Source organism: Leptonotus elevatus, chromosome 17 (genome assembly GCF_054856555.1).
Source record: "Leptonotus elevatus isolate MCC_2025b chromosome 17, RoL_Lele_1.0, whole genome shotgun sequence".
NCBI lineage: Eukaryota > Metazoa > Chordata > Actinopteri > Syngnathiformes > Syngnathidae > Leptonotus > Leptonotus elevatus.
The window spans coordinates 16120396-16148314 of NC_141255.1; the positions used below are offsets into that span (position 1 = coordinate 16120396).

Here is a 27919-nt window from a genome sequence, read left to right on the forward strand (position 1 = left end):
GTGTGCTATTAGAGCAGTGTGTGTGTGTGTGTGTGTGTGTGCAGTTGGTGGAGACATCCTGACACGCGCGCGCACACACGTGCACGCACGCACGCACATGTCCAGCAAGTCATGACATTATCAGTTTACATGTGCTAAACAGATGGAAGGCATCCAATAACACTAAAAAGTGCTTTACTGGTGTTTTGCCACTTTCAATAATTCTATTTTTGTCTAGAAGTCAAAGGGTGGTGACTTATTTGTGTTAATGTTTCAACAGAAATGTGATAGCACAACCGAAAATAAGTACAACATCCTGACAAAAAAAAAGGAGTCACGTCTTTATATAATGTTCATTTTACTGATTGATTTCTGCAACATACATTTTGTGTGTGTTTGTGGTTTTCCGACAACAAGGTGAGTTACACGGGGGTAAACTAACAAAAAGAGCTTCAGCAGCAAATATCAACACCACTAAAGATGGTAGGTGGGTGGTGACCAGGGGTGGGGGGGGGGGGGGGGGGGGGGTTGCGGGGCAAGGCTGTCTCGTAAAGGCACAGGTGGGCTCGTTCTGAGATCGAGGACAGTGTGCATACTGTTTGTTGGCTAAACCTAAAGGCCAAGAAAAGATAAATAAAATGCAGCTGCTATGAACAAGAGGGCAAGAAGACAAAATGGGATATGCAATGCATGGACCGGGGTTGATGGGAATTGTGCAAGTGAACGTAACCTAGTGGTCGAATGAATCAACAAACTGCGCATACAAAAATAACATTTAAAACCATTTACAAAAAAAAACAAAAAAAAACATCATTAACATTATTATTACAATCTTATTCAGAGCCCATTTGTGGCCACTATATGAAAAGAGCCAACAGGCTTCTTTTCTGTCAACCAATTAAAATAATCTTTTTGAAGCATATCATAAAAAAATTACAACCCTGAAATATTATTCAAAACCAAAGCAGTAGGCCGCAAAAAATAATTTACACTTTTTGTAGGGTTGCACGGACTTTCTTACATCTTCTGTTTAAACGGAAAGAATATCTGAAATAAAATAAAGCTCAACTGACCTGTACAGTTTTTGATCTTTATAAAAAAAAATAAACAAAAGATCTATGAAACAATGTTATTATATACTGTAATAGAAGTAGACAGAAAACAACGCGAGTCCTTGCGGGTCAGATTTGAGATCCTTTGGACATTCTGGTGTCAGTCAACTCCCACGAGAGTCTGGCATGTGCAACATAACACAAGAGCTTGCTCCCATAAAAGTGGACTTGCATGGTCGCTCACCTGATGGCCTCCCCCAGGGAGAGGAAGAACAAAAAACAAGGGACAGCAGCAGAAAATGAAGCAAGCAGTTAAGAGCCAAAGAGAAACACACGATTAAAACGAAAAGCTGAGGAGGACTGTGGTTGACTGTCTTCTCTGAGACAGACTAAGGCCGGCTCATGGTCCCAGCACTGACAACCTGAGTCTTCAAGCGGAGTTGTTTGGTCCTTATTGACAACTTCAAATATGGACGTGGCAAAAAGATTGATTTGAACCATCATATGGTCAGCATATACAGTACTGCAGTTTAATCACCGTGTCCTTTGAAATACTGTAGACATCCTCAATATCTCTTTAGAAAGTAGCCTTGACACATAATATTTTTTTTTACAAAAGCATCTTTTCCACCACGCTGTACAGTTCTATTGAGTTTGGTTGTTAAGATAATTGATCTTTCGATTTAAGAGACAAATGTAAGTAGAGCTATCAAAATTAACCGATTAATCCACAAGTAAGTCTTCTTCATGATGCTTTTTTTTTTTTACTGGAACTAATCCCCCAGAGCAAACAAAAAATACCATATTTTCACGACTATAAAAGTCTAACGTGTCCGCTTGCATTAATCGAGCTTTCGCAAAAACCGGCGTCATTTCTGAGGAGCCGCACGCTAACGAGACTGACTTACAATACTACAATGACGAGAGGGAACCTGGTGTGTTTGATGGAGAACTTGTCCAGCTGTTTGATTTAGATTTGTGGCTGATGATTGATCAAGAGTAACGTGAGTACATTGCTAAATATTTCAAGTACAACCAAACTCAGTTGTTGTTTTTTTCAAGTGAAAGCATGCAACCATATGTTTTGAGCTAACGTATGTTTAACCGTGCCTGCACCCAATAGTGCGCTGCACCTTATGTGTGTGTTAAATACAGAAATAGCACCTGTAACTGTGCCTTTTAATACGCTGTGCCTTTTGCTCGTGAAAATACGGTAATACAGTAATGATCGTGTTCATACGCGGCCATGCGATATCCGGGACAACACATCCTTGTCTCCCTAGTGGACACACAGTGCAATGACATCATTCTGAATGACTCCAACACTTAACATTTATTGTTTCATAAATTCAGTATGCTTAATCAGCAAAACTCCAGCCAATTATGATTATAGTTTGAAAATGGGTCATTTAAGTCTTGAAAATAATTGATCAGGCCTTAGTCTAGACCATACAACTTTTCGGCAACCCTCCAATGTGTTTTGCTACCCAAAGGACGGAGCGAGACACATTGCAGGCTGTTGGAACTGAACCACATGGTGGAAACGTGGCTATTTTTTATTTATTTATTTGTCGGACAGGTAACAACATATTAGTACGACGGCGTATTAGGGCCACATATAAATGTATATTTTTTAGAGGGCGGAGGCAATATTATGAGAAAAAAACTTAAAGTGGCAAATTTGCGAGAAAATAACTCAGAAACTTACAAGAAATACACGTAGCGTACTACTCGGATGTTTGTGCCGATACTTTTCGGTCGGGTTTTTAAATAAGAAGATGATAATTGCTTTAGCAGAGATAAACCATATCATTAAGCATTCGCACTTTGAAGTGTTGGGTACGGCCAGCGACAAAGACGCCTCACTTTGCGAAGGTCAACACCCCGAGGATCAAGCATCAAGTTAATTTGTTAAAATAAATATTTACTTGTACATTTATATTTTCAAAATTATTATTTACACATTCATTTTTTGTACAAGTAGTTGATGTGTCGAATCTGCTGCTCTCCGTCTTTCACTTGCATTTATCTAAAGTATGCTAGCTTCTGATTGGTTAGTGTTGAGTCAGCTGATAGGGGATCAGGAAGTGTTGTCGCTCTAGCTGCCGTGTATGACGAGTCAAGTTTTAATCAAGAATGAATCCGTCTCCATCCTGCCTTTTCATTTTACAAACAGTGGCCCATTAACCACCAACGAATCCTAACATTAGACTATAGCTACGCTATGTGTGTTTCTCGTAAGCTTCGTAAGTGTTTTCTCGCAAATCTGCCACTTTTTAAAGTGGCAAATTTGCCACTTTATAAACTCACAATTTTGCAAAAAAAATTTGGGGAATATTGCCCCCGCACTCTAAAAAAATATAATATATTTATTTATATATTTATACGCGGCCCTAATACACTGTCGTATATTAGGACCAAACCACATCACTTTGGGACTCTGGTTTAAAAACAGAGGTCATCGAAGACCAAATAAGTACTGCAGCTAACATGTTCCAACGCAAACCATGACAGAGGGGAGACACAAGGGTTTGCTCATCTTTCTGTTTCTACGCTCATTCTCAGTAATGTAGCACCATCACACAGAAAGTGAGGGGAGAGTGAAGGGCAGGGGGGGGGGATGACTACCCAGGAGGTTGCATCATGGGTAACTAAGATTATCTCACTTTGCTTTGAAGATTGTTGCTTGTTCAATAGACGTTAAAGGAGAACATCTAATAGAAGGGCTTCCATTTGGTCAAAGAGGAAATGTCTCCAGCTCAGAGAGAAGATCGCGCTCCTCATTTGCTTTCATGTCAAGGATAAAAGGCTTCAAACTAACCAAGGGATAAGCCGACAGATCCCACGTCAGCATCTTGAAACATCCGCCATCAGCGAGCTGAAGAGGACAATGCTGTCATTTGTTGTGAACGGATGAGCCTCTCTCCTCCTGCGTTGGAGGGGGAACTGAAGAGGAGGATGAGGATGAAGGCTTGTAAAAACGCACAGCCGGCTTGCAGGGTGGCATCTTAGAAGCTTGCTTTCGGGCTACCCAGGTGAGTTCTTGGTCCATCTCTGAAGGGAGGACATTGTTGTGGACAGAGTGCTTCGTCGTGACCACTCCGGGGGGAGGGCGCTGTCGAGGGCCTTTGGGTGGAATGCAGCGGTTATCGAACTCTGGAGACAGAGAGGGGCACAACCAGAATGAAACAGAGGAGAACCAAGTCTTAAATATTCAGAATTTTGAAAAATAATATAATTGCATCCCCCCCCCATCAATATTGTGATTGCTATTTAATGCATTTGCTCCCAAAAATGTACAAATACGTACTATTTTAAATAATACCATGCTCCCAAAGACGTATTTGGACGTTTTCATCGGGTGTTTTTTTATGCTAGAGCATTGCTTGACACAATGGTAGTTATTACAAAAACGGCCAGCAGGTGGCAGCTGAGTATAAGAGATCAACCAGGGCCATGTTGCAAAAAGTTCTTTTTCCCCAGTGTTTGAAACAGGTTTGTGAATAATGATGAAACTTAGCTATATTCTAATGCTTATTGCTGCAAAACGGAAACAGATAGAAAAATAGTATACTTTTTTTCCTGATGAAAGAAGAGACTCTAATCTTTCTTTTGGTAAGTTCCATGTTTTGATAGCAATAGAACACAATATTCTGTGGGCCTTGCAAAATTAGTCAAAATCCAGTAAAACAGCCGGGAGCAAAGGGGGTTGCTTCAGGGGAAATGGCTGCCAGTAAATGAGTTAGATTTTTTTTCAAGGACCTCGTCCCATTTATTTTTGAACAAACACAGTATTCAATATTACAATAAACAATAGCAAATTTAATATATATAAATTATTTGTCATGTATTAATTGCATTGTACTACCTTGCCACAAATCAGACTTACCCGCTCAGGTCTGCCTTGCTGTTGACTGCTGCGGTGCCAGAAGACTGACTATCAGCTGGAGAGCTCGTCTTCTTAACACACTCAGACAAATCTGCACAGAAGTAAACAAACACAACAAACTTATTGCTTTGCGTTCTATAGTGACGGAAACTCACAAATATCTTTCTGCCCAGTCCAAACGTTCCATTGTTCAATTCATGACTGAATAGCATTCGTGTGGCTTAGTAACTGGAAGTCAACATTATTTTAATCCTCTTACTGGCGTGTGTTCAAAGTGAGGCAAAAAAATTGGCAGTGACGTGACCATGTGCACAGGATGAGACAAGCAGACAATGACTGCAATAGAGTTGTTCAAATCAATCAAATCAAATCAATTAATAGACAAGTAACCAATTATCAAATTAATTGACAACTATTGTAATACTCAAGTAATCTGGAGACATTTTAAAGTTCAAAATTGTCCAAATCCTCTGATTTCAGCATATCAACAGTAATTGTTCACCAATTTCTGCAATCCTTCATGAAAGAAGACTGATTATCTTCTGTGTTTAATCAAAATAAGACATTTGTAAACGTCTGTTTTTACTTTGGAAAACAATGACCGAACTGGTAACATAGTACAACATCAATCCCCCCTTTTTTTTAATCACTACATAAATACAAAGTGCGAAATAACCACCATTCACTCGTTTATAAACAGTAATCGGGGGGGAGGGCTTTTGTAATACACTTAAATGCAAAATTAAAATTAATCAGATTAGTTGATTAATTAATTGATTCTAAAAATATTCAATAGTGACAGCATCGATTGCAAGTGTGTTTCCTGTCTCGCAAGCATGACACACAAGTCAGGGGACTCACTTTTGTGTGAAGCACCCCACTCGACTGAAGCGGGTGTCCTGATGTCCCCAGGGTCTGACGGAGACAAAACGGACATTTTCAAAACTCATTATTGGCTCAAATCTGAACTGTAGATTAAACACACGTGTTCATCCACACATTTAAAATCAATGTGTACTCTTTTCAAGCTCTTTTGAGAACAATTTCATTAATTAATTAATTCACACTGATATAACGCCGGCCATTCATTGTCCTATATCTGTTTTAAAAAAAGGGGGTGGGGGGGGGGGCAGTCTGTAGTACACTATTCCCTTGCACAAGGTTCAAGAGCGCCCTCTGTTGTACAACTGATTATATAAACTGAGGGTGATGTGGAAGAATTTGAAAGAGCCGTGACCTCAACTTGATCAAATCCTAAAATCAATAATAGATGTGTTTTATTGCAGCACAAGCTCCTGCCATCATCAGCGCCCCCGCCTCGCCGAGGCAAACGCACCTGTGGCCAGTATGAAAGACTCGGGGGTCCTCTCTGGGAGGGGGGGAGGGGAGTCGTCACTGTCCCAGCTGTCTGGGTTCAAAAGGGTCAGAGGTCAAATAAGAAGCAAGGTTACAAATTGAGAAAAGAGTCAATCTGGATGGACTGAATGGTGGATTGAGAAGCGATCAGTGTGAAAAACAAACAGCCACCAGGCCTGGGCTTCACAATGCAGAGATTAGCAGAGCGCCACATGTCCAAAAGCAGATATTTGCAACCCATCGTGACCGGTTATGCAAACAAGGCTCCAGAAAAGCGAAGCAGAAAAAAACACTCCAGGGACCACTTTGGGAAATAAATCCGCATTCGGCGGTTTTAAATACATGAACTACTTGAGGAGAGCATGATGTCGAAAATGTTTGAAGTCACTGAACAGTTTTCAATTCTATCTGCCGCTCACAATGCATAAAAACTGGAGTGATCATGGACATCATGCACCCTCAGGCACTTGTGCGTATTTAAAAGGTTTTCTGGCAACAAGAACTCAACGCGTGTCAAAAGCATTCCCAAGTGTGTCCAAGTCCAACACACTCCGTCGTGACATCCCAGCTGCTTCAAAAGCGCAACACGCCACCACAATCCAGTGAGCACAAACGTGTTTAACATGCACTATTGATCCTTCACCACATTCAACATGCATTCGACGACCACCGCACACAGACAATTCCAGCACACCAAGCCAAACATAATTATGGCATTTAAAATCCCACACTCTCGATTATAAGCACTTTCTTTTCAGTATATTTGCTGATAAAGTTAATTTATTGTCATGTGTTCTGAGATTGCGTAATCCTCGCTGACCCAGAAAGTATGTGCTGTGTCCGAGTGTGTTCGGATTATGAGGGCAGTTTGTGGGATTAACCTTCAATTTAATCCAAGAATTGTGCGAGTGAAAGCCACTTTGGTAGAAAGTTAATGAATCAAGCGATTTTCAAGTTCATCAAAAGTACTTTTTATTCTAACACTGATGCCTTTAGACCAGATGTTCTCAAAACTTGTGCCCATGACACCCGAGTTCCACAAACCATACCTTCAGTCTTTGCAATCATCTTGCCGTATTATTTGTAAAAAATAAATAAATAAATGAATAACTAAATAAAACAATGCTTACCTACAACATATGGGGAGCCATTGCATGAATACAGTTTTTAAAATATATATTTTGAAATGTAACTTACTTCTAGGGCTGAACAAACTAAATTCCCATTAATATTGCACTGGAGTAGAATGTAGTTTTCAAATCAAAAAGGCAAATTTCTAGAGAATCAACCTCCACCCCCCCCCCCCCCCCAATATCTTCTTTATAAAGCGTCCCTGGACACAAAAGGTTTGAGAACCTCTGGTTTAGACAATTGAGGCCTTTTCACACTGCACTTGGTTTCCTTGGTGATCGCTGCCATGACAATGCCCCAAGTGCAACCTTGCCTATACTTGGAAGTGCTTGCCTAACCGCCAACCAGGAAGTAGAAGGGACACTTTTCCCGCTGGTTTCTGTCAGCACTCGTTGACGGTGTGCCGTTTGTTTCTAAGTGCAGTGTGAAAAGGCATTGATGGTGATTTGCTTGATTGAGTTTATTTATAAAAGCAGACACAAAGGCGGAGCCGCAAAGTGATCGGCGTACTTGCTGTGGCTGCAGCGGGTGACGAGGATCCCTGGCCCGCGATGGACATGGGTGACACCTTGCGCACCAACTGGTGATCTCCAAAGTGAAGGGACGTGACCGTTGCCGTGGAAACACTGGTGTGGTAACCCTCCAGAGCCGCCGCCATCTCCCCGTCGCCCTCTTCGTCCGAGTTGTCCGAGTGCAGCGGGTTGGTGAAGCTGAGCGCAGTCCGAACTGGAGTGGAGGACGAAGATGACGATGATGAGGAGAGGTGTGAAGAAGAGGAGGAGGATGGGGCGACGCGATCGGACGAGGATGAAGACGAGGAGGTCTTGGGGAAAGGTTTCTCGGGGCTGCCGCAGGGTTGAGTCCACGCTACATGGCTGGCCTTCAGCTCCGCTTTGTCCCCCCCGTCGCTCCTCACCGGGAGGTGGTTGGGCCTGGCAAGGATGCCGCCGTCCGCTTGGCTCTCCCCGCATCCTCCCACTCCGCCCTCCGTGCCGGAGTCTTCGGACAGCGAGGAGCTGGACGTGAGAAGCGACTGTCCAGAGCGGGTCTTGAAGGCGTGGCTTCTCTGCAGCATGCTACCACTGTTGGCCGAGCCACCGCCTGCTCCTGCCACCGCCGCACCCGTGGAGGAGGAAGTGTCGAAGCTTCGAGGTCCTTCCTGCAAAGGCACCTTCTTGATCTCGATGCTGAGCTTCCTCTCGATGCGCGCCGCGCCGCAACAATCGGCCGCGGGCGATACGGGCAAGGAAGGGGTCAAACTTTGGCCCGATTCAGACTTTGCTGTTGCTGCAGAGAGTTTGTTGCTGTAGTTTTCATTGAGATCCAGATTGGACATTTGTTGCTGTTGACAGAGCAGATTTTGGTCTTTGGGTTCAGAAGGATTGGTGTGTGTTTTGGGACTTTCTTCTGACAGGTTCTTCTTCTCCTCCGTGCCTTCATTCTGGAATGGAAAAAACAAAAGCATGACATGTAAATGATCTGTCACAAGAAATACATGGTTGTAGACCAGGTGGTCTTCAACCATCTGGCTGCGGACCCGTACTGGTTCATGGTTCATGAGACATTTTGGTGCTGGGCCTTCTTTTGAAAATCAGCTGCATCTTCATGTTTTCTGCTCATTTTATTCAACTTCCCCAAAAACAGAATACCATGCTTGCAGTTTTAATATTTGTTTCTATGCTGGTTGAAAGCGGGCTGTTGAGTGAATGTGAACTACATTTTGTTTAATTTCCAAATGATGTGCCAATTTAATTTAATTACAGTAACACATGAATTCTAGTAGTGCGTATTTTGTGTTAACACATGCATTTAAATCTTATTTGTGTACATGTCTTTAGTCAAGCCAATTGCCAAATGCCTTATTATTATTGTAGGAAGTAAGGTTAATCATGAACGAATAGTTTGCACCTGTGTGTATGGAATGGGCGGGCCCTCTATATTATGTATCTGCGTCAAGCAGAATGTCAGGACTGGGACACCTCAACAGTTTAAGACCTAACGCTAATACTAATACAATACAAATGCTAAAGCGGAGTACATATACTGCTACTACTGTTACTTACTACATAAATGTGAACAAGTATGAGAGGTAGTGTGTGAGTGTGTTGATGTGTGCGTGTGAGCAATAAACAGTTGAGTTGTATCCGCCGTGCCTGTCCTGTCTACCCTACCAGAGGGAATTAGTTCAACTAAGAAAGTGGAATTTAATTTGAATAAAACTGGACACGGGCCATGGCATATAAAAAGGTTGGAGACGGCAGTTGTAGGCAATCACAAAAAGTAACCAAGCAGCTTGTAAATGGGCTCATTCACCTGAGTGACGTTCTGCTGTGCACTTGCCAGGACGTGTATGACAGGCTTGGGATGGTAGCGGTCATTGTCCTGACGGACGTTGGTGACGGTGGGGAAAGCCGACGGGGGCGACGGGGTCAGTATGGGGGGCACGGGATGAGGCTCGGGCGGCTGCAGTATCTCCTCTTTGACGTCGCCTTCCACCTGGGTACTAAAGATAGAAACAACGAGACAATTCTGATACAGCGCTTTTGTGGACTGTCCATGTATACATATTTTTTAATGTTCTCACCACTAGAGGGCACAAATAAAAGCATCTAAGTAAAAGTCTCATTTTTTCTACCATGTATGTAAAGTGAAAACGACCTATTATGAAAAGAAAAACAAATTAAAGATCCACTGCAACGTTAATTGCTCTTACGTATTGGCTGTTTTTCTATTTAACTGCATACATTTCTCTTTGCAGCAATCAAGATTTCCCCAGTGAGCCTTGTCAAAATGTGATTTTTAGATTTCTGAGGAAGCCAACAAATGAATTGGGAGCCGTTTGGCTGCAGTGAAGCCAAACGGAGAACCGCGCATATTTTGACAGCATGTGAGGAAATTGAGCGTGCACGCCAGAGCGAATGCATTCATTTACGTCTGCATGCGTGCAAATATGTGCAATTATTGATGAATTAAGAATTTCTTTGCTTTACCAACTTCGGAGACAAGCATGTCAATTATTTTCTTAAGATGTATTTATGATTCCATTCCAGTCTATTTCTTCAACCAATGAGATCATGCTTCCATGAAACCATAAAGAGCATTTTTCAGAAAGATTTCAAATGCCTTTTAACTTAACGGGGAATAATGACTCTCCTCCACAGGAAATCAGATTGCACACACTCTTAATTTAGTGTCCTGGTCCAGCACTCTTCCTTGCAGTCATGACTTGTTCATTCATGGGGCAACACCAATTTCTCTTCCTTATGATAAACAATGTTTAAAAAAAAATAGGTTTGTCGCGCTTCATCCGAAATTTACTTTGTAAATAACTTGAATATTGACTTCCTTGGCTGAGCAAATAAAACACAAAATTACACAGTAAGGCAGATGATTCCCACCACTGGAGCGGATTGTTTCCATGGGGATATGAATTATTAAAAAGCAAGAGTTTATCCAAGACCTTTGTCCTTCGAAGATAAGATGAAACTTTTATGATCTGCTTAGGGGCTAAAAGTAACAAACACGAATAAGACACGGCAAAACAAACAAGAGTAACAAAGAGCGGAAGGCAAAGTCAGCAGCACATGAAGAATTGAGTTTAGATGGTATGTATTCAAATGAGTGTTTAAATTCAATTCCATTCAATAAAGCCTTGGGTGCTTTCTTTAGGAGGCTTGAAGAGACTCCACCGTTAAACATGCAAAAGATTTGACTCTTTGGGGTGTGTCTGAGCATGCACTGACTCACTATGAGTGACCTTGACGTTCAAGCTTCAAACGTGTGTGCGCGCGCGCGCGTGCGTGTGACTGGGCAGATTGAGGACTATGTCGGTAAAAATAGCGATTTGGATGATCTTAGGAGGTTTAAAACATGCACTCAACAGTGAGTATTTAGGAAGCAGAGGGATGAATTTGTGGGAACCGGCTATATATTCCCATATATGTTGACAGTGTCCTACTTTAGCGGCATTTTTAACTGCACGTTTGTGTATTTTGGTTGGAACAGCGATCCCTAAGTACTTTGAAAAATGTTTGCTTTCCCATCAACCATCTTGGTCAGATAAAAAAGATGTGCATGTTTTTTTGTGCAGGGATGTAACAAACAATTTTAATGTACTTTTTTTTTATAGTCCTACGGTATTAACACCTTCATTTCCCTCATGGCAGTCATAAAAGTATATTTATCTATATGTATGTGCATTAATCATGGGCGGAGCTGTGATCATAAAAGGGAATGAGAATCAGGAGATGAACTGGCTGGGATAAAGTGGAGCACAACCCCTGCTGGGCCCATACAGCAAAATTAAAATTGAGAGGGGAGGGAAAAGACGAGCAACTTCTGCTCAGCAGGCAACCACTTGCTTTGGGGAAGTGCCCGATGGGATAGATCAGTCAAGTGTTTTTAAATGCCTGCTGGGAAAGTCGAGAGCTTCTACTCTGCCTCCACTTGGGGTGTTTTATATTCAACACTGGGAAGACTTGCAGACGATTGCAAAACTGTTGCAAAATTATCTAAAAATACAGACATTCCTCGGGCGACAGCAGTTAGCAGCTCAACAGAAGTTACGTTGGGAGGCTGGGCGCATTCGGGGAGCAAAAAAGAACAACTTTATATAGTCACTTGAAGGTTTTCAATGAGAGACACCTTCAATGGCTTTATTAATGAAATGCTATTTAAACGCTCAACTCTACACTGTCATTTGCTGACACCCATGTCACTCACCAGGCCAGGCCTAGGCTTTTCCAGTAGGGCTGCACGAAAATGGAAAATCATGCGATATTGATATTATTGCGATATTTAACATGTACCTAAAGAAACGAAATTTTTACTAATAGGTTTGAATTCGATTTGAATCGATTCGATTTAATTCAGAAGGGCCTGATTCAATTCACATTGGATCAACAGTATTGACATCTGCTGCCAGGCTGAGTGTGAATGTCACAGACGAGGAGGACACACACAAAAAAAGTCTTACCTGCGTATACGAGGTGGTTTAGGAGGAGGTGTGTCCCAACGCTCATCATCATCTGACTGGTGGCTGGCTTTGTCTGGACTGCTTTCGTCCTGTGTTCACGGGTTAATTATGGCAAATTACAACACAAACTATGGCCTGGCCATTACACCTCCAGGAAATGAAAAGGAAATAATAGCCTGCCTAATATGCCTCTCAACTGACAGGCAAGATGTCTGAACAAGCTCCATCACATTGTGGGCACATCAGACTGACTGTACTGGACATGACAATGGTGCGTGTCTGGCCATGTGAGAAGTGGGAATTCCATTTGCGTCGCAATACCTGTGCAAAAAGGGGAGCGTGTAGGTTGCGTAGACTAATACACAATGCATCTCTGTGGGTGTTTGGACTGCTAAACAATGGCTGAGTAGACATGACTCAGACGCTTATGGCGTGAGTCAGTAAGGCCCAATGAACATGTTTGGAGAACCAGTTATGCACCAGATAATGACACACTTGTGTCAACAGCAAAGTTTAAAGTGCAAGTCAACCTTAAACATTTCTTGACAATAAGTGACTTGACTAGTCTAAACATGACATTCTGATTAATATTACATTTGTGGAATAAGAGTTATGAAGCAAAATCCCGCCGTTTTTATCCATCTCAGAGGGCTGCCATTTTGCCACTTGCTGTCGACTGAAAATGACATTACAGTTGCTCAGGGCTCAGGAAACGACCAATCACAGCTCACCTGTTTTCTGAAACTGAGCTGTGATTGGTTGTTACCGAAGACCTGAGCAAGATTGATGTCATATTCACTCAACAACAAGTGGCAAAATGGCTTCCTGAGATGAATAAAAATTGCTGGATTTTGCTGCTTAACTCATGTTCCACTAACGCAATATTAACCAGAATACCATATTTAGACGACAGTAATTTCTGGACTATAAGCCTGTACTTTTTTCACTTGCATTCGAGCCTGCGGCTAATACAAAGGTGCGGCCTATCCATCAGATCACAAGGGGGCGCACTATAAAGGAAGCGTAAGAGCATCAGGCAGAGCAAGACAGTTGAGCCCAAATACAGTAGGAGAGAGAACGAGAGCGATACAATTTGCGCCCTCATTATGGAAAAGGTGCGGGTGCGGCTTATATGTGTAACAAACTCGAGTATTCCCCAAATTTAGCTAGCGCGGCTTATATTCAGGTGCACCTTATAGTCCAGAAATTACTGTAGTGGCGTTGCATAGAACATTATTGTAAAAAAAAAACTATTTTTTGGGGGGGTTGACTTCTCCTTTAACAATCTGTACCTACCTACTCTTCATCCATAATTACTAAAATAATCCCTTTAGATGTTGCATGAGATTTGACAATCACTCTTAAATGTGGTTTCTGTGCAACAGCCGAAGATCTATTCTGGGTTCGAAATGCATTATGGAACAGGAAGCAAGGGGATGTCAGAGTAATCATCATAGGTGCCTGAGCAGGACGTCTCTCCACAAGTGCGTGTTTGGATTTCTCTTACCATCTCACTTGCTTTCTCATATCCATTGCTCTCTCTCACAGATGAGATACTGCTAGTTGATAGCAGTAGTCAGTGAGCAAGCCTTAATATATATAATAACAGACTGTGTATTCCATATGGCACTGCACAAAATGTTGATGGACTTTACAAGTCTGGAATGATGAAATGTGTATATCTCTAAACGTGTTATGTCTGTAAACTTTTCTCCTTGGTTGCACTTCTGGGACACGGGCGGGAAGAGGAGCAACTGGGTACAGCGCGCTTGTTAGCAGTTTTGTGGGCCAAAGGAGGACAGTGAGGAGTAAATAACCACAACAGAGAAAATACTTCCTATAAATTGAAGTCCTCTGAGGCTCCACTTTCACGCTCTTTTAGGTCACAACTCTTGGAGAGTTTTCTCAAGGCCAACTCTGACACTTTTCCTCCCATGTGACTAATTATCTGTCTTTTCCCCCTTCTTCCATTGTGTTACTCAGCAACATTCTGTTTTTAACACCAGACACTGTTGCCAATGTGTGTGTGTGTCGTACCATGACATCATGTATCTGCACATTTGTGGGGCTCTCCAGTAGCTGCAGTTGCTTCTGGAAGAGCTGCGCTATTGCTCTGTGGACTAACTCGTACTGCTCCTGGGGAAGGGAAAAAAATTAAGAAAGAGACAGATGACGAGGAAGACGGGAGGGGGAGGGGTGGCGGAAGGGGAATGAGGCCCGGGAGAAGGAAGAACAGTGTCATAAAAAGCCAAATGGAAGGTGTTAATGAGATGATGGAAAGAGGAGAAAACGAGAGACATCAAATCAATAGTGAACACACAAACATTTTGGCACTCAAAAACATTCATTTGGAAGTCAATGAAACATGCAGACTGAAAAGCACGGGCAGAGCAACGCTAACCTCATTACTTCCCCCAGTCAGACAGGAAGTGTATATTTTTTCTTTAAATTTCATTACAGGCTTCCTGGAAACTGCTTTAGTTTGTGTAAACAGAATATTTTGATTCAGGAGAGAAATGCTAACATAAATAGACAGTGCATATTAAACACAAAACTTGTCCTAGTGGATGGACAAAAAAAGATTTAAAAAATATTTCAGTATAATCATTCGGAACAAACCTTAGTCTGAACAGCTGAGTGTCGTTGCGTCCTCATTTCTTGGATCAAGCGGAAAACGTTGAAATCTTCTGGAATTTTCTTAAAGCGCACACATTGCAAGGAGGTTTCATTTACACATCAAACACAGCTGGAAAATAATTCACTTTGCAGGGACGTATATTAGCCTACCCCAGCTTTGAGCAGGTTCCATGTGTAGTCAATGGCACAGATGGCTCCAGTCCTCCCACAGCCAGCACTACAGTCAAAATTATACCAATCAGGTTTCACATAGAAGCACTTTCACTCACAACTATATCAAATCTCCACGTGTCAGACAAAATGGAGAGGGCAGCTCCACAGAAGCTGAGATGTGTGACATCACCGTGTCATAAAACTATCTCATGCTGTCACACAGCTGTCTGCTTTTCGGCACACATCAAACGCGCGCGGAAGCACGCACGCACACACCGAGACGCGAAGCCATGCTGTGCACAACCAGGAAGTGTCCTCGGGCTTCTCATTATGGCTTATTACACACACACGGAGATAGTGCATGTCATCAGCATCACAGTGTGCGCTTCAATCTTTCGCCATGAGAGCGTCTTTATTGGAGGGAATAGTGCAGTCAGAAGCAAAATGTGCTGCTGTTGCACCAACATCATCATCAACATATATGCAAGTGTGTTTGCTTTATCCACCTGCAGTGCACACATATAGGGACGTCGTCATTCTCTTGGTATTCTCTCATCAGTCCTATCATGTCCAAGATGGAATCAAACGACGAAGGGACATCGTGATCAGGCCAGTTAATGTAATGGAACTGAGTTATCCTCCGGGTTTCCTGCAGGGAGACACGTGCCATAAATACGCCTTGGCTCTAGTTTTAGCATCGGTAGGTGTGAGCGAACATACGTTTTCATACTCCACCACCAGAGACCGGATGGAGTAGTCCGTCCTGGTTTGCTCAGATTCCTGGAAGACAAACAGCGGGAGCGTTCACGCAAACCTCAAGCGAGAACAAAACGTGAGAAATGCTCCGCCCCTTGCACACTCACTGCAAGGCACAGCTGTGATGGTGCACATGTATCTACTTACACAGGAGATTCTGAAAGGCCCAAAACTCACAGGCTCCCTAAAAAGCGGGAAATACCGCTCACATTTTTTCTGAAAAAAAAAAGAAAAAAATGTTTGGTAAAATATTTGGGGGGCGAAAAGAATTCTGTTGCTTTTAAAGTTCACAGAGAAGTCTAGAAATGACACAGCAGTAACATTTTTATTGGCTTTTGGATGCTTGAAGAGCATAGAATTAATATGCAAAAAAAAGAAAAACAAAAAAACAGGCTCACCCTTCCCATCTCAAACTCTCGGCAGGCCATCACAATAACCTGCAGAGACGCACACAAGAAAGATTACGACGACTACATTAGAGTAGCTCACACACTTTGATGGGACACTTATCACATCTGCAAGCTCTTCAGTCAGCTAGTTGAGCCTAATTGCCGCACTCGCCCAGCATGGGACCCATCTGGTCCGCCCCATCTGCCTCCTCATTTCTTGCAGCTATATTAAATATTTATTTATTACTTATATAATTACCAGCCTTTTTCAATTATTGACAACATATGTCTTCTAATCCAGCGGACACTTCTACTAAACGAGGCAGACAATTCTTTGTAACAGAGAATCTAATTGTTTTTGACAAATTTGAACCAAAGCCTGATTAATTTTGTTTGCCCTTGTGACGTACTTACAGCTACATTGTACTCCCAGTTCATCCTCCAGAAGTCGATCACAGTGTTGGGTAGAGGACCCTGAGTTGCTATGTAGGCCTCAGGGCCATCCATGCCCTGGAAAAGCAGATGATCAATTAGTACAAGAAATTCATACAAAAGTCATTTGATGTGTCTTTTTAAAAAAAATTATATATATATATATATTCACACCTTGATGAAATTGGCATTGATGTAATCCGTATCCTGATTGGTTGTTTTTAACGTCAGCTTCACCCGAGTGTGATCAACTAGCAGGAAAAGGAAAGGGACATAATTACACATTGAAATCATACAAATATGACAGTAGTACAGTATCAGTGGTACTAGTACAGTAGGGCGCTGAGATATGAATGACTCGAATTGTGAGCCATCGTTTGACCTTTTTTTTTTTTTCAAGTTAAGGTGGTGGATCCATGGCGGATTCAAATCACCAAACATAACAGACATCGGTGCTTCGAAATAAAATGTTGCCATCAGTGTCACGAGGCAGGACTTACATGGCAGTATGTCTTTGTATCGGTTCTTCTTGACGTTTTCCTCTCGCTCGCCAATATTAGTGGGGTAGATCTTTTCCGTGCGGTACTTTGTGGATAGCCGCCGTAGACGCTGCAAATAAACATTACAGGATACGATGAAGAATTATACTAAAATAGGCTTCAATATTTTCTCCTTTAAAGCTCCTTGCAGTTGACATTGAAGACATATTTAGGGAGACGGAGGACAGAGCTACCCCTCTCATGCCCTCTTTACTTCCTTCCTTTTTTGAGAAAATCGTCGGGGTGTATTATTTTGTCTTCGCGTGAAAAAAATTGCACTTTTCTATTAACTCTAATTTGCTCCCAAATACATATCGATACTTTCTATTTTAAATGTTTTAAGTGTCCCAAAGACTTACTTACGCGTTTGTTTGTTTTTATGCGAGAGCATACAGAAGGCTTTGATGCAGCCTCTGAACTGAAGAGAACGGGTGGTAGCAATGGTAGTAATTACAAAAATGGCCAGCAGGTGGCAGCAGAGAATAAGAGACCAACCAGGACCATGTTGCAAACAAGCTAATTTACCCACAGTTCTAAACATATTTGTGAATAATGATGAAACTTAGCTATATTTTAATGCAAATTGCTGCAAAAACAGAAGGTAGGTTCCATGTTTTTATAGCAAGAGAACACAATATTCTGTGGGCCAGAAGCTGTGTGTGCTTTGATAGCAAAAGATAATTATCATATGGATAAGCAACAGAATTACACTGACAAGTGAAATCTTCTGTGTGGGACCCTGAAAACAAACACTGAAACGTTGAATTGTTGCTGTAGGCCGGCAAAAAAACAGACTTATCCACCCACGAGTTAAAAATAAAATTGAAAAATATTGTGGTTTTACAGTACAATAGTTTACATTCTGCTGTGTAAATATATTTATACATCCAACAGTTAGTGAGCACCATCATTCATTTGCATAATGCTGGACTGGCTCCAATGTTTACTCCCTTCCACGCCAGTCATGTAGTCACAAACAATTTCAAGGGAAAAAGCCACGTTGCGTTTTCAAAATTAAATGTTTTATTCCTTGGCTCACACCACAGCCATGCTGAAAATCATGCAAATCGCCCACACAGCACATACAAACTTTACATCGACGACTGAGCTGGCTACTGTCTGCAGAGACCCTGCTTTTAATTACTCGTACTTCCTGTTACATAAAACACACATGCACATGTGTACTCCAACAAATAATAGAGGAGGGCTGGAGGGCGGAAAAGGAAAAATAAAGCAGAGGGGGTCTGTGCCTGTTGGACCTTCTCTTGAGCAGACCAAAAGGAGAGGTGGAAGGACCAAACAAGGGCATCAAAGATAAACAAACAGATAAGGAGGCAGAAAGAAAAGATGCTCTTGGTCACAAAGCTAATGGCTTCCTGCGTTCATTCACACATTCCCATGACACACTTACGTTGCTCCTCCGCAGAATGGGAGACTAAAAAAAGAATAAATAAGGGCCTCTTAAATGACAACATGCGCAAGCTGAGATGACGCGGTTCCTTCCCAGCATCCAATCGCAGAGCAGCAAACCACAATAACTGAACGCTTCCTGTGCATGCGCCATGTCCACTGACACACACACACACACACACCCCCACACACACACACACACACACACAGAGGCAGGGCGTTTCCCGCCTCCACAGACCCCCGTCAGGGTGAGTCACCGGCGTTTGCAGACACATTACTTGGGCGGAAAATAACTTGCGGATGCCAGGGATGTTACTGGGCAGAGGGCAGCGCGCATAATGTGATGCAAACTAAGAAAAGCTCTTTCATAGATAGTTACTGCATGATGTTTGCGAAGATTATGGCATAAAAACCAAGCTCCTTGATGAAGGAGGCGGGGGGGGGGGAATGCTAAGCTAAGTGAATAAACAGAAGAAGATAAAGAGACTTGGAGATGCAGCAGAGCTAACCTACTTTCTGTCTCCTGGCTGAATAAGCATCGCCGTACTTGCCTGGCACGCTGAATAATTCACACACACACACACGCAAACAAGACCACACACACACTTAGGCACTTTCTCTTTCTTCAGTTCAGCCGTAAGCACTGATGGGCGCAAAGCATGTGTTCTTCCTGCATATGCATAGTGTGTGCGGGGGGTAATCGGGGTTTTGTGTTTGTGTGGTCAGGAAGAGGGGGTGTCAAACTGCACTGTGATTGTCACCTTTCATACCCATACATACACGGTAAAATAGGTCAGCACTTACAATGCTTGACGGAAGAAAGAAAAAAACTAACATGCAGGCAAAGATGCATTTCAAGAGCACTAAAAGGCTTTCGAGCCAAGTCTGAACTTCACCACTGCTGCATTGAAAGTAAGTTTGCACAATGTGAGCTGGGCCCTCCAACTTGGGAGTCACATCCCATGAAAGCTAATATAGGTCAGTGGAGCACTGCTTTACACAAACAAGAGGATGCACTGTACTCTCCTTTAATTAGCCACCAGGGTTTTCTTTTCTCCCTCATTCTCTGTCACTCTTCATTTTCATGTCATAAAATGGTCTGACAGAATTCCCGTGGCTCCTCTGTTATGCAAATGTCAGCAACAATCGAAAGACAATTCCCCTGACCTGAAATTCACACCTGAACACCCAGTCATAAAAAAAAACGTGTGGTTCACCACGCTATGGTCACACGAAAGGCAAGCGAGCACGTCAGCTGAACTGCAATGGTTTGCGCCCACGCTCATTTCTGTGCCAGACCAGACCACACACAAATACTACACATGCATACATAAAACACATAGAGTAGCTGGGCTGTTGTTCAGCTGACAGCCATGTGACTTTCTTTGTGAAGTTTACAATAATGCATATGTAAACTACTTGTACAAGTTTCTGGCCAAATATGATTCATTTCGGGTTTTCCTACATATAAAATTCAGGGGTGGTTAATGCATGGCAAGCCACACCCACTTTCTTAAACGTAAAAAAGTTGGTCTGGCCACCCACAAAGCTGTTGAAAGCAATTTCAGTCTAGCTCGAAATGAACATTGCAATCAAATGATGAACGATGAGTCTGCTTTCCAGGCTAGCTACTTTAACCAGCTCTAAAGGCCTAGATCATAAGTGTCAAACTCCAGTCCTCGAGGGCCGCAGTCCTGCCAGGTTTTGGAGGTTTCCCTATTCCAACACAAGCTGATTCCAATCTGCAGGATAGTTATCAGGCTTATGTAGAGCTTGCTGATGAGCTGATCATATATCAGCTGTGTTGGAGAAGGGAAACATCCAAAACCTGCAGTAATGGCCTAGATACACCAAATGTGACCGACGCCTGCCCCCTGTGGTGTCGGCCAAGACGATGGGACGTCGCGTAGAAAAATGACGTAAATACACGCCGCACCCACCCAAACTATTACATACCTTCAGTGCATGCGGGAGAAGTAATTCCCCACCATACCATCGGCGGCGGTAGTCATTATTCCTAAAGGCAACCGGAAAACTCTTTACAGGGGCGGGATATAAAAACGTAAACATGCATACCGGTTACTTTTACTATTTACAAAGAGTTGCTATACTTCAAATATAAAAGTAAATCCTACCTTCTATATTCAGTCTTGTCTCCATGTCATGCCATAGTTTGGCTTCATACCTTTGTCGGCATACCCTTTAATTAATTGTAACATCTTGCAAGAACACCACCAGCAAATGTTGGTTGGGATGTCACACTTTTATTTATCTTAAGAAACGCTATTGATGGCCGTAGCCGACGCCGGAGCATATAATACAACTCACGAGGGGCTAGCAGAAAAGCCGAGAACACACGCAACCAACCCGCACGTAACGTCCCTCCCCTCCCGCGAGACCTGTGTTGCGTTTACTAACAGTCGGACATAAGAGTGCTAAACACAAATGGCAACACATTATACATTATTACAATATCATACAATGCCGGTCTCTCTTAAACCAAAGAGACGAAGTCATCTTCCCGATTTTCTGTCCTGACAAGACATTGTACGTTCAAATGCGGAGGGTACAGCAGGGTGACAATGTGCAAAATGAGTGAGAAAAAAAATGGTTGAGACTTTCCATCAGTACTGCTTATCCGCGTTCGTCACTTCCTCTTCTTGCCCCGTGCGCTGATTTGCTAGCTAACAGCCAACAATGATCAAATGCCCCAACGCTGATTCAACATGTCGAATTTGCTGGAAATCCCCCCCGACGTATACCAACTCGATCCGACTTCACGACAGTGATTTATACACTGATCAGACGGCGCATGCCGTCGGCCCAACGTTGTCCGACTCCCCACGTCAGATTGGTGTATCTAGGCCTTAAAACCTTTGACCAGAGATGGGCAAAAGTCTCTAAGGCCACGTCTCAAGTCTTTGACCCCCTGATCACGAGTCTGACTCACTGGAGTCTTTACAAGCAAAAAATATAACAAACAGCAGCACTGTAGCAGTCTCGAGTCATTAGTGGACAAGTCGAGTTGCAAGTCTCAAAAAAGTCTGAGTTAGAGTCCCCATCTCTGACTCTGACATCATGAAAATGTTTTCATCTGACAGGCGTCGTGGTTGCGCTGTTTTGGAGACAGCAGGCCATCAATCATAAAAGCATCAAAATATTTTCTTTCCTACTGCCAATTGTGGATTTGTAAATAAATACTGATAAGCAAGCATTTATCAAGGAAAGGTGGCACCCAGTATTTTTGAAGGGGAAAAAATGTTAAACAATAAAATGTGTTTCAGAAAAAGTTGAGCCAGACCTCCGCATCTGTGCAAATGATCAGAAGAACACTTCAATTTGAGCCAGGAAAAAGCCTGATTTATTGACAGGTATGTCCACCTCCACTACCATCAAACCTTGTTTCCACGTAGGGGTACAGTTCCTGCAGTGGAAATGTAGGCCTGATCACCGTGCCCCGGTGACCTAAACCAAGCCGTCCTACTTGGTAGAAACGTGGCTTTTGCAAAGCGCTTTTCAGAACAAGCCGATACATTAAGTCTTGGAAGAGGGATGCGCTTTGCTGGCATCATGTGATCAAATTGTGAGTTTTGGGAAGTATTGGTATACAGGCTTTTAGTGGTCTAGATCCTTGCCAGAGGAACTGTGCAGTTTGTTCCAATGATGCGAGTCTAGTCACTTTTATTTGGCTCTTATACATGTCACAATAAATTCATCTCAAGCTGCGTTACTGACCCATTTATTTAGATGTTCCTTAATAGTTACCGCACGTCTGAGAACTTCCAGCTTTTCCTGTTGTAATGAAAATGGCAGACGTCTCAGTCATACGTTGCAAACAAAGTTTGCCGGTATTGTTCCCCCTGCCACAGGAAGCAGATATGGCCCAACTGCACGTAATCCTAATCATCCGGGACGAGAGCTGGTTGTGTGTTGGCCGTGCGCGCATCACTTCAGTCGCTCAGACATTCACAGCCCATGAAGCGTTAACCTGCTGACCTTGTGCTCGTAAGCTATGAACCTTTTGTGGAGCCCTCGTCGTAACGACATCTGTCATCAGCCTGCAATGTGCGCCCTCGCACGTACAGTTTTACACTTAAAAAGACACATTTTGGATTTGCAGTGGACACTGAAGCTAATAGACGCATGGTGAAAGCTTCTCGCCCTTGAGTATCCATTTCCTTCCACCTTAGTCCCGCACGACATTAACACATCATTTCCTGAGTATGTGGTCTGGGTCACTGATCTTCATGTACCTTTCATCGTGTAAAGTTGATACAAGCCAACTGGCACAGCGGACATACGCTTCGGCTTATCCTGTGAGAACAAGCCAGCTCCGCGGGAAAAGGCCTGCTGGCCGGATGGGGCAGCTTGGAAAGTGACACTGAAGAAATTGGAAGATGTTTTTACAGTAACATGCGGCACAAGACCAGCAGCACACCAGCTGCTGTGTACGGCAATCGAAAAGCATGTGAATGAAACATCCACACATCACACACCTGTAGTAGGCCAGGGACGGGAGATTCACTTTTAACGAGATGACAACCGTGGAGGCCAAAACTGCTTCAGCAGCCCGCGGGAGTCTTGAGTTTATACCAAGAGACTCCAAAGTTTGAACATCTTTCATCTGTGGTGTGAAAACATCCGGAGTCCGTGGGCGGAGAACAAAAACACCTCAGTCAGCATTTAGCTAAAAAACATAAAAAAGTAGTGCACAAAAAACTAATCTGTGAGTAAAGGAAGTATTGTACTCTATCTAGTCTTAATACACAAGATAAATAGACTAGAGAGGAATGTGATCTCTTTAGAATACCATAACAATGTTGTATTTGGCCATCGCAGGGCTGTGAAATTCACAGTTGGGTCCAGCGCCTTTAAGGACACCTTTGCGCAAACTGCAACCATATATATGAGATGCACTTATGATACGATGGTTCTCTTCAGGGCAGTCAGATAGAGCTGCGACAGCAAAGTTTTCTTTCTTGGGTTATTCTGTTGATCAACCAGCATTTGTAGCATTGACGATAATGGGCTACTCCACGTCTGCTTCAGGCTCTCTGTTCACATCATGAGTCACTGATGTTCTCGTAGAAAAACACACGCTGCCAGTATATGCTGATGATACCAGAAGAAAATAAATTAATCTAGATTCAAAAAGCACTCTGCCTGAATATTTCGCATTGTCCCACTCCCACAGCATTTGGCCTATCATATAATCTGTGACTCGTTGACCGACAAGAACACTGTAATTATACGCATGAAACACGTTCTATATATAACTAACAATAGGCAGTTAAATGTGTTAAAGTCCGGGTTTTCTGGTGCAACGGAGCACCTCCCCACAGCCGAGAAATTAAGGTATGGTTCTGGAAAACTGGTGCAACCTGCTAAAGCGTTTGGTTGCACTGGGCCAAGCGGCCTAACTAACCAAGTTTTCTCGTCGACAGTCTACTGTCTGATGAATAATTAAAGAGGAACAGCACACAATGTTGCCAGATGAGAGCAAAGTCAGCCAGAGGCCTCGGATTAATGAATATTTAGCATGTGAGCTTCAATTGAAGCATTTTCTCATATACGTATAACAGGCTGTTTGAGGGTCACGCAATAAGCTACAAGAGACTGTCTCAGTTTCTTTGACGTTCAACTTTGACAAAGATAACACAGCTCACTTTTGCTGGGTATGCAGCTATCGCTACATGCTAATAATAAGCAGTAAGATAAACATGATAAATGCTACTTCCCCAGTGTCTCTGTCTAGTATTTGCGCAGCATCTGCTGCCAACTTGAAACACACTTTACCAGACAGGGTTCATATACAACAGAATGTGAATTTTGACCAAGTGTGTCAAAAAGGCAATGAAACAGCCATTTAAAAGGCAGAACATAACGTTATGAAATAGGCCCGAGAAAGAATGTTGCAAGCTCCAGCAAGCAAGCAGCTTCCATGAAGTGCACAGGAGGGTGTGTGTTGTGTGTATATGGGTTCCAAACGCCTCCATCCCAATCAATAGGTCGGAATTAAACAAAGAAGTCACTTCAGACAAAATATGAAGTGAAATTAGCATGGGTGGTGAACTGACATTACACATTTAAGAATGTGCATCAAACAGGTTTCCAGGAGCTATAGCATGTAAACATGTGCAATACAGGCATTTCCATTTTCACCTTTCTGATGTGTTTACATAACAATGTGTCATACATTTTGATATCTATTACTTTAGGTATGTTCAGAAGCATTTTTGCACAAGCCGAAAAAATGCACCTACAGTGAAAATGATTCATCCAATTAAGAAAAACACAATTTGTATATACTGTATTTCACTTAGCCACGGTTAACCGACATCTAATGCAGCTGCACTCAAAACTGCCTTTATGAAGAAGTTCTTAGTGTTTGAAATATGTTGACATTTTAGGTAGGGCCTATTACTAAGCCGTTATCTCTTGTCAGACCAGATAAAGAACTAAATGCATGTCTTAAATTGATTCATGAGACATTCCAGGTGTTAGACTGTGCCAATCTACTGCCTATTTACTGGTTACATGGGGACCACATTAGTACAGTATTATTTGTGAGTGAATTTCCCTTGTGCATGAATAGCACTGTATATATCGGTCTATCTATCGGTCATGGTGAGCAGAAGCTATCTTTTAACAACAGGAAGTTCAGCCACCATAACATCTGCACTATCAAGCCATGCTAAGATATACTGTACAGCATTTAACGTCTGTATAATGGCTAACAAGTGACGTCAATGTGAAAGGTTGGGTTTTATTTTAAACAAAGTGGAGCCGGCGGCGTGTCTGCGGCTGGGAGACAAAGCTAGGCCGACGTGTGAAGCCTGGAAATGGGAGGAAGAGGACAGCGCGACCGGCCCCTGCCTCCTCGCGGGACAGAGCCGACCAAGACACGGGGAGGTGGTGCGATAAGAGCACGGGAGGGAGAGAGAGAGGCAGCGTAAAAACATAGAAGAGGTTCTACGTGAGCTAGCTAGCTAGCTTGTCTGACGATCATTTTTCACCCACCATAAAGTCGCTGCCGAAGTTGTCCTCCCCCCTGTCGTCGTCCCCCTCGGTCATGGCTTTCACGCCCTGGATAAACTTTCTCAGGATGCCCGCTTGGTCCATCATGCTTGTGGCCGCTTTCTATTCAAAGTGTCCCGCTACCTTAAAAACAACCTCCCTTAAAGAAGCAGGGGAGGCAGAAAAAAAAGCAACAACAAAAAAAAAGAGACAAAAGGAAGCGGGGGGGTTGGGGGAATAAATAAAAAAATAAATATGCTTCACGGATCCTCCCAAGGAGTCATCGTCGGTTCACAAGCATTCCTCTTCTTCTTCTTTTTTTAAAAATTATTTATCGCCCCATGTTGTTTCGCCTTCTTTCTTCTAAGCTGTTTTCACAATGCTTGACAGTAGTAGTAGATGCGGAAAATGCAACAGCGGCAGGGGTTTTACCACAACGATGAAGTTTACAACCGTAGCGTTACATAAACTATGCAAAGTTGGTCGTCTAGGAAAGAAAAAAAGAAAAAAGAAAGCAATTTGGCTTTAAAAAGAGAGCGAGAGAGACCCGGTCCGGTATCTACCCCTCCCTGTCTAGCTGGATTTCCACATTCACCCGCTGCTCCTTACTTGCTACTGGGGAACATCCGGACAGGGCAACCCAACGACAAAGAGCACCTGCCCATTCCAGGAGAATTCTGGCTGCTGATTGGCGATCGAGAATAAATGTTGCCATCTCATTGGCGGAAGACAATGTCTCTCTATCAAACGAACGACTTTGATTGGATAGAACTTCAGTCTGTCGCCTCGATGCGGTTTGTCATGTCATCATTTTGAAATGAACACAGTACAGTTAAGCAATAAAGTTTTCCTGTATGTGTTTTTTTAATTATTCAAAAACACTATAAGAAGTGTCTGTGGTTTCGTGAAGGGACGCATTGTTTAAAATGATCCTTTTACAAACAGTTGTCAGCATTTGGCAACAATCACCGTTATCTGAACAGATGCTACAACAGGTGATCAAGAATAGACAAGCGAGCAGGTTAATCCCTTCCATGATCTAAAATCAGAAGCAAGCGCTCAAATAATCCAGCCAAGCAGCCATTACAGGATTTGAATCTCCACCACTAACGATGGAGGGATGTGCGTGGCTGCTAGATATTACGTGAAAACCGGAATTAAAACGCAGATTAATGGGTCAGATGTCTACTCTGGATTAAAACTCCAGAAATAACCTGGAACAAATACATCATGCACAGTACACTTAGTCAGTCAGTCTTCTCTAATATTTACTAAATTAATTTGACAGTGAATATGACCATTTCCTGTTCTGGACTATGGCAACAGAAGTGGAAATTTGAAAATGAAAAACAAAATGGACTGTTATTATACCTCTTCCACAAAAATAAATGAGTATCTTTGTTTTTCTTATTCCTGACCTACCCGGCCGTGACAACAACAAAGTGTCTGTTTCTGTTCAAAATTTTGACTTTGAGAAGGGATGCCGTTACTGTGCCAGCAACAAACACACACACACCCACACACACCCACACACACCCATACACACACACACACACACACACACACACACACACACACACACACACACACACACACACAAACGCAAATCGCCCTTCTGACACATGACATCATCCAACCAGTTTATTTTTCTGTGACTAACCCCCTCATTTCACACGTGACTGCAAACTATTTTATTTCTTCCATCCACACTTGAATGGAAACAGGTCAAGAAGCAACACAACATGCACTGTGTTTGTGTGTGGAGCGGGGGTAATCATGGGAATCTTATAAGAAAGTGGTCTTCTGAGTTCAACGCCCGCTTCCTTCTCTGTACTGTGTTCGACCTCCCAGTGGCGCCGAGGGGCCTACAACAGTTAGCTATGACAACATCCTGCTGACAGTGATCCCAAATCATCTATTTTTTTACTTTCTCCTTCACACACATTGTCTTTCCCCTCCCATCCATCCGCCTCTTTCTCCGGAATGTAGTGTTCAGAAGCAGCTGAGAGGAGGAATGTCGCTGTTACAAGCCCATGCACAACCCCAAAGAGTAGGAGGGAGGCGCCAACACACATGCACACACACACTGACGCAAGTATGCATTACCTTGCCCCTGAACCTGAACCAAAAGAAACCTATTTGGGTTCTAATCAGGAGCTCTGTTGGTGGTAACAATTCTATGGGCCGATGATAGCACTGAGACA

The 27919-nt window shown here is 42.8% G+C and overlaps 1 protein-coding gene across 3 annotated transcripts; it reads right to left on the reverse strand.

Moving 5' to 3' along the window:
- Positions 1-320: 320 nt before the first annotated feature.
- On the reverse strand, positions 321-26311 carry LOC147160191 (tyrosine-protein phosphatase non-receptor type 12-like). 3 transcript variants are annotated; one of them, XM_086059316.1, is made up of 18 exons: positions 25719-26311; positions 17250-17358; positions 16924-17000; positions 16732-16827; positions 16327-16365; positions 16076-16144; positions 15893-15952; positions 15679-15821; positions 15170-15236; positions 15002-15079; positions 14420-14518; positions 12383-12471; positions 9721-9910; positions 7918-8848; positions 6257-6328; positions 5782-5835; positions 4921-5011; positions 321-4187 (listed from the first exon to the last, which is right to left on the reverse strand). In XM_086059316.1, exons 1-18 carry the CDS (start codon positions 25821-25823, stop codon positions 4178-4180), a joined length of 2379 nt encoding a protein of 792 aa, XP_085915442.1. In that variant the 5' UTR covers positions 25824-26311; the 3' UTR covers positions 321-4177. The 3 variants fall into 3 exon arrangements, with proteins under 3 accessions (XP_085915442.1, XP_085915443.1, XP_085915444.1); XM_086059317.1 differs by lacking the exon at positions 6257-6328; XM_086059318.1 differs by lacking the exons at positions 5782-5835; positions 6257-6328.
- Between the last annotated feature and the right edge of the window lie 1608 nt (positions 26312-27919).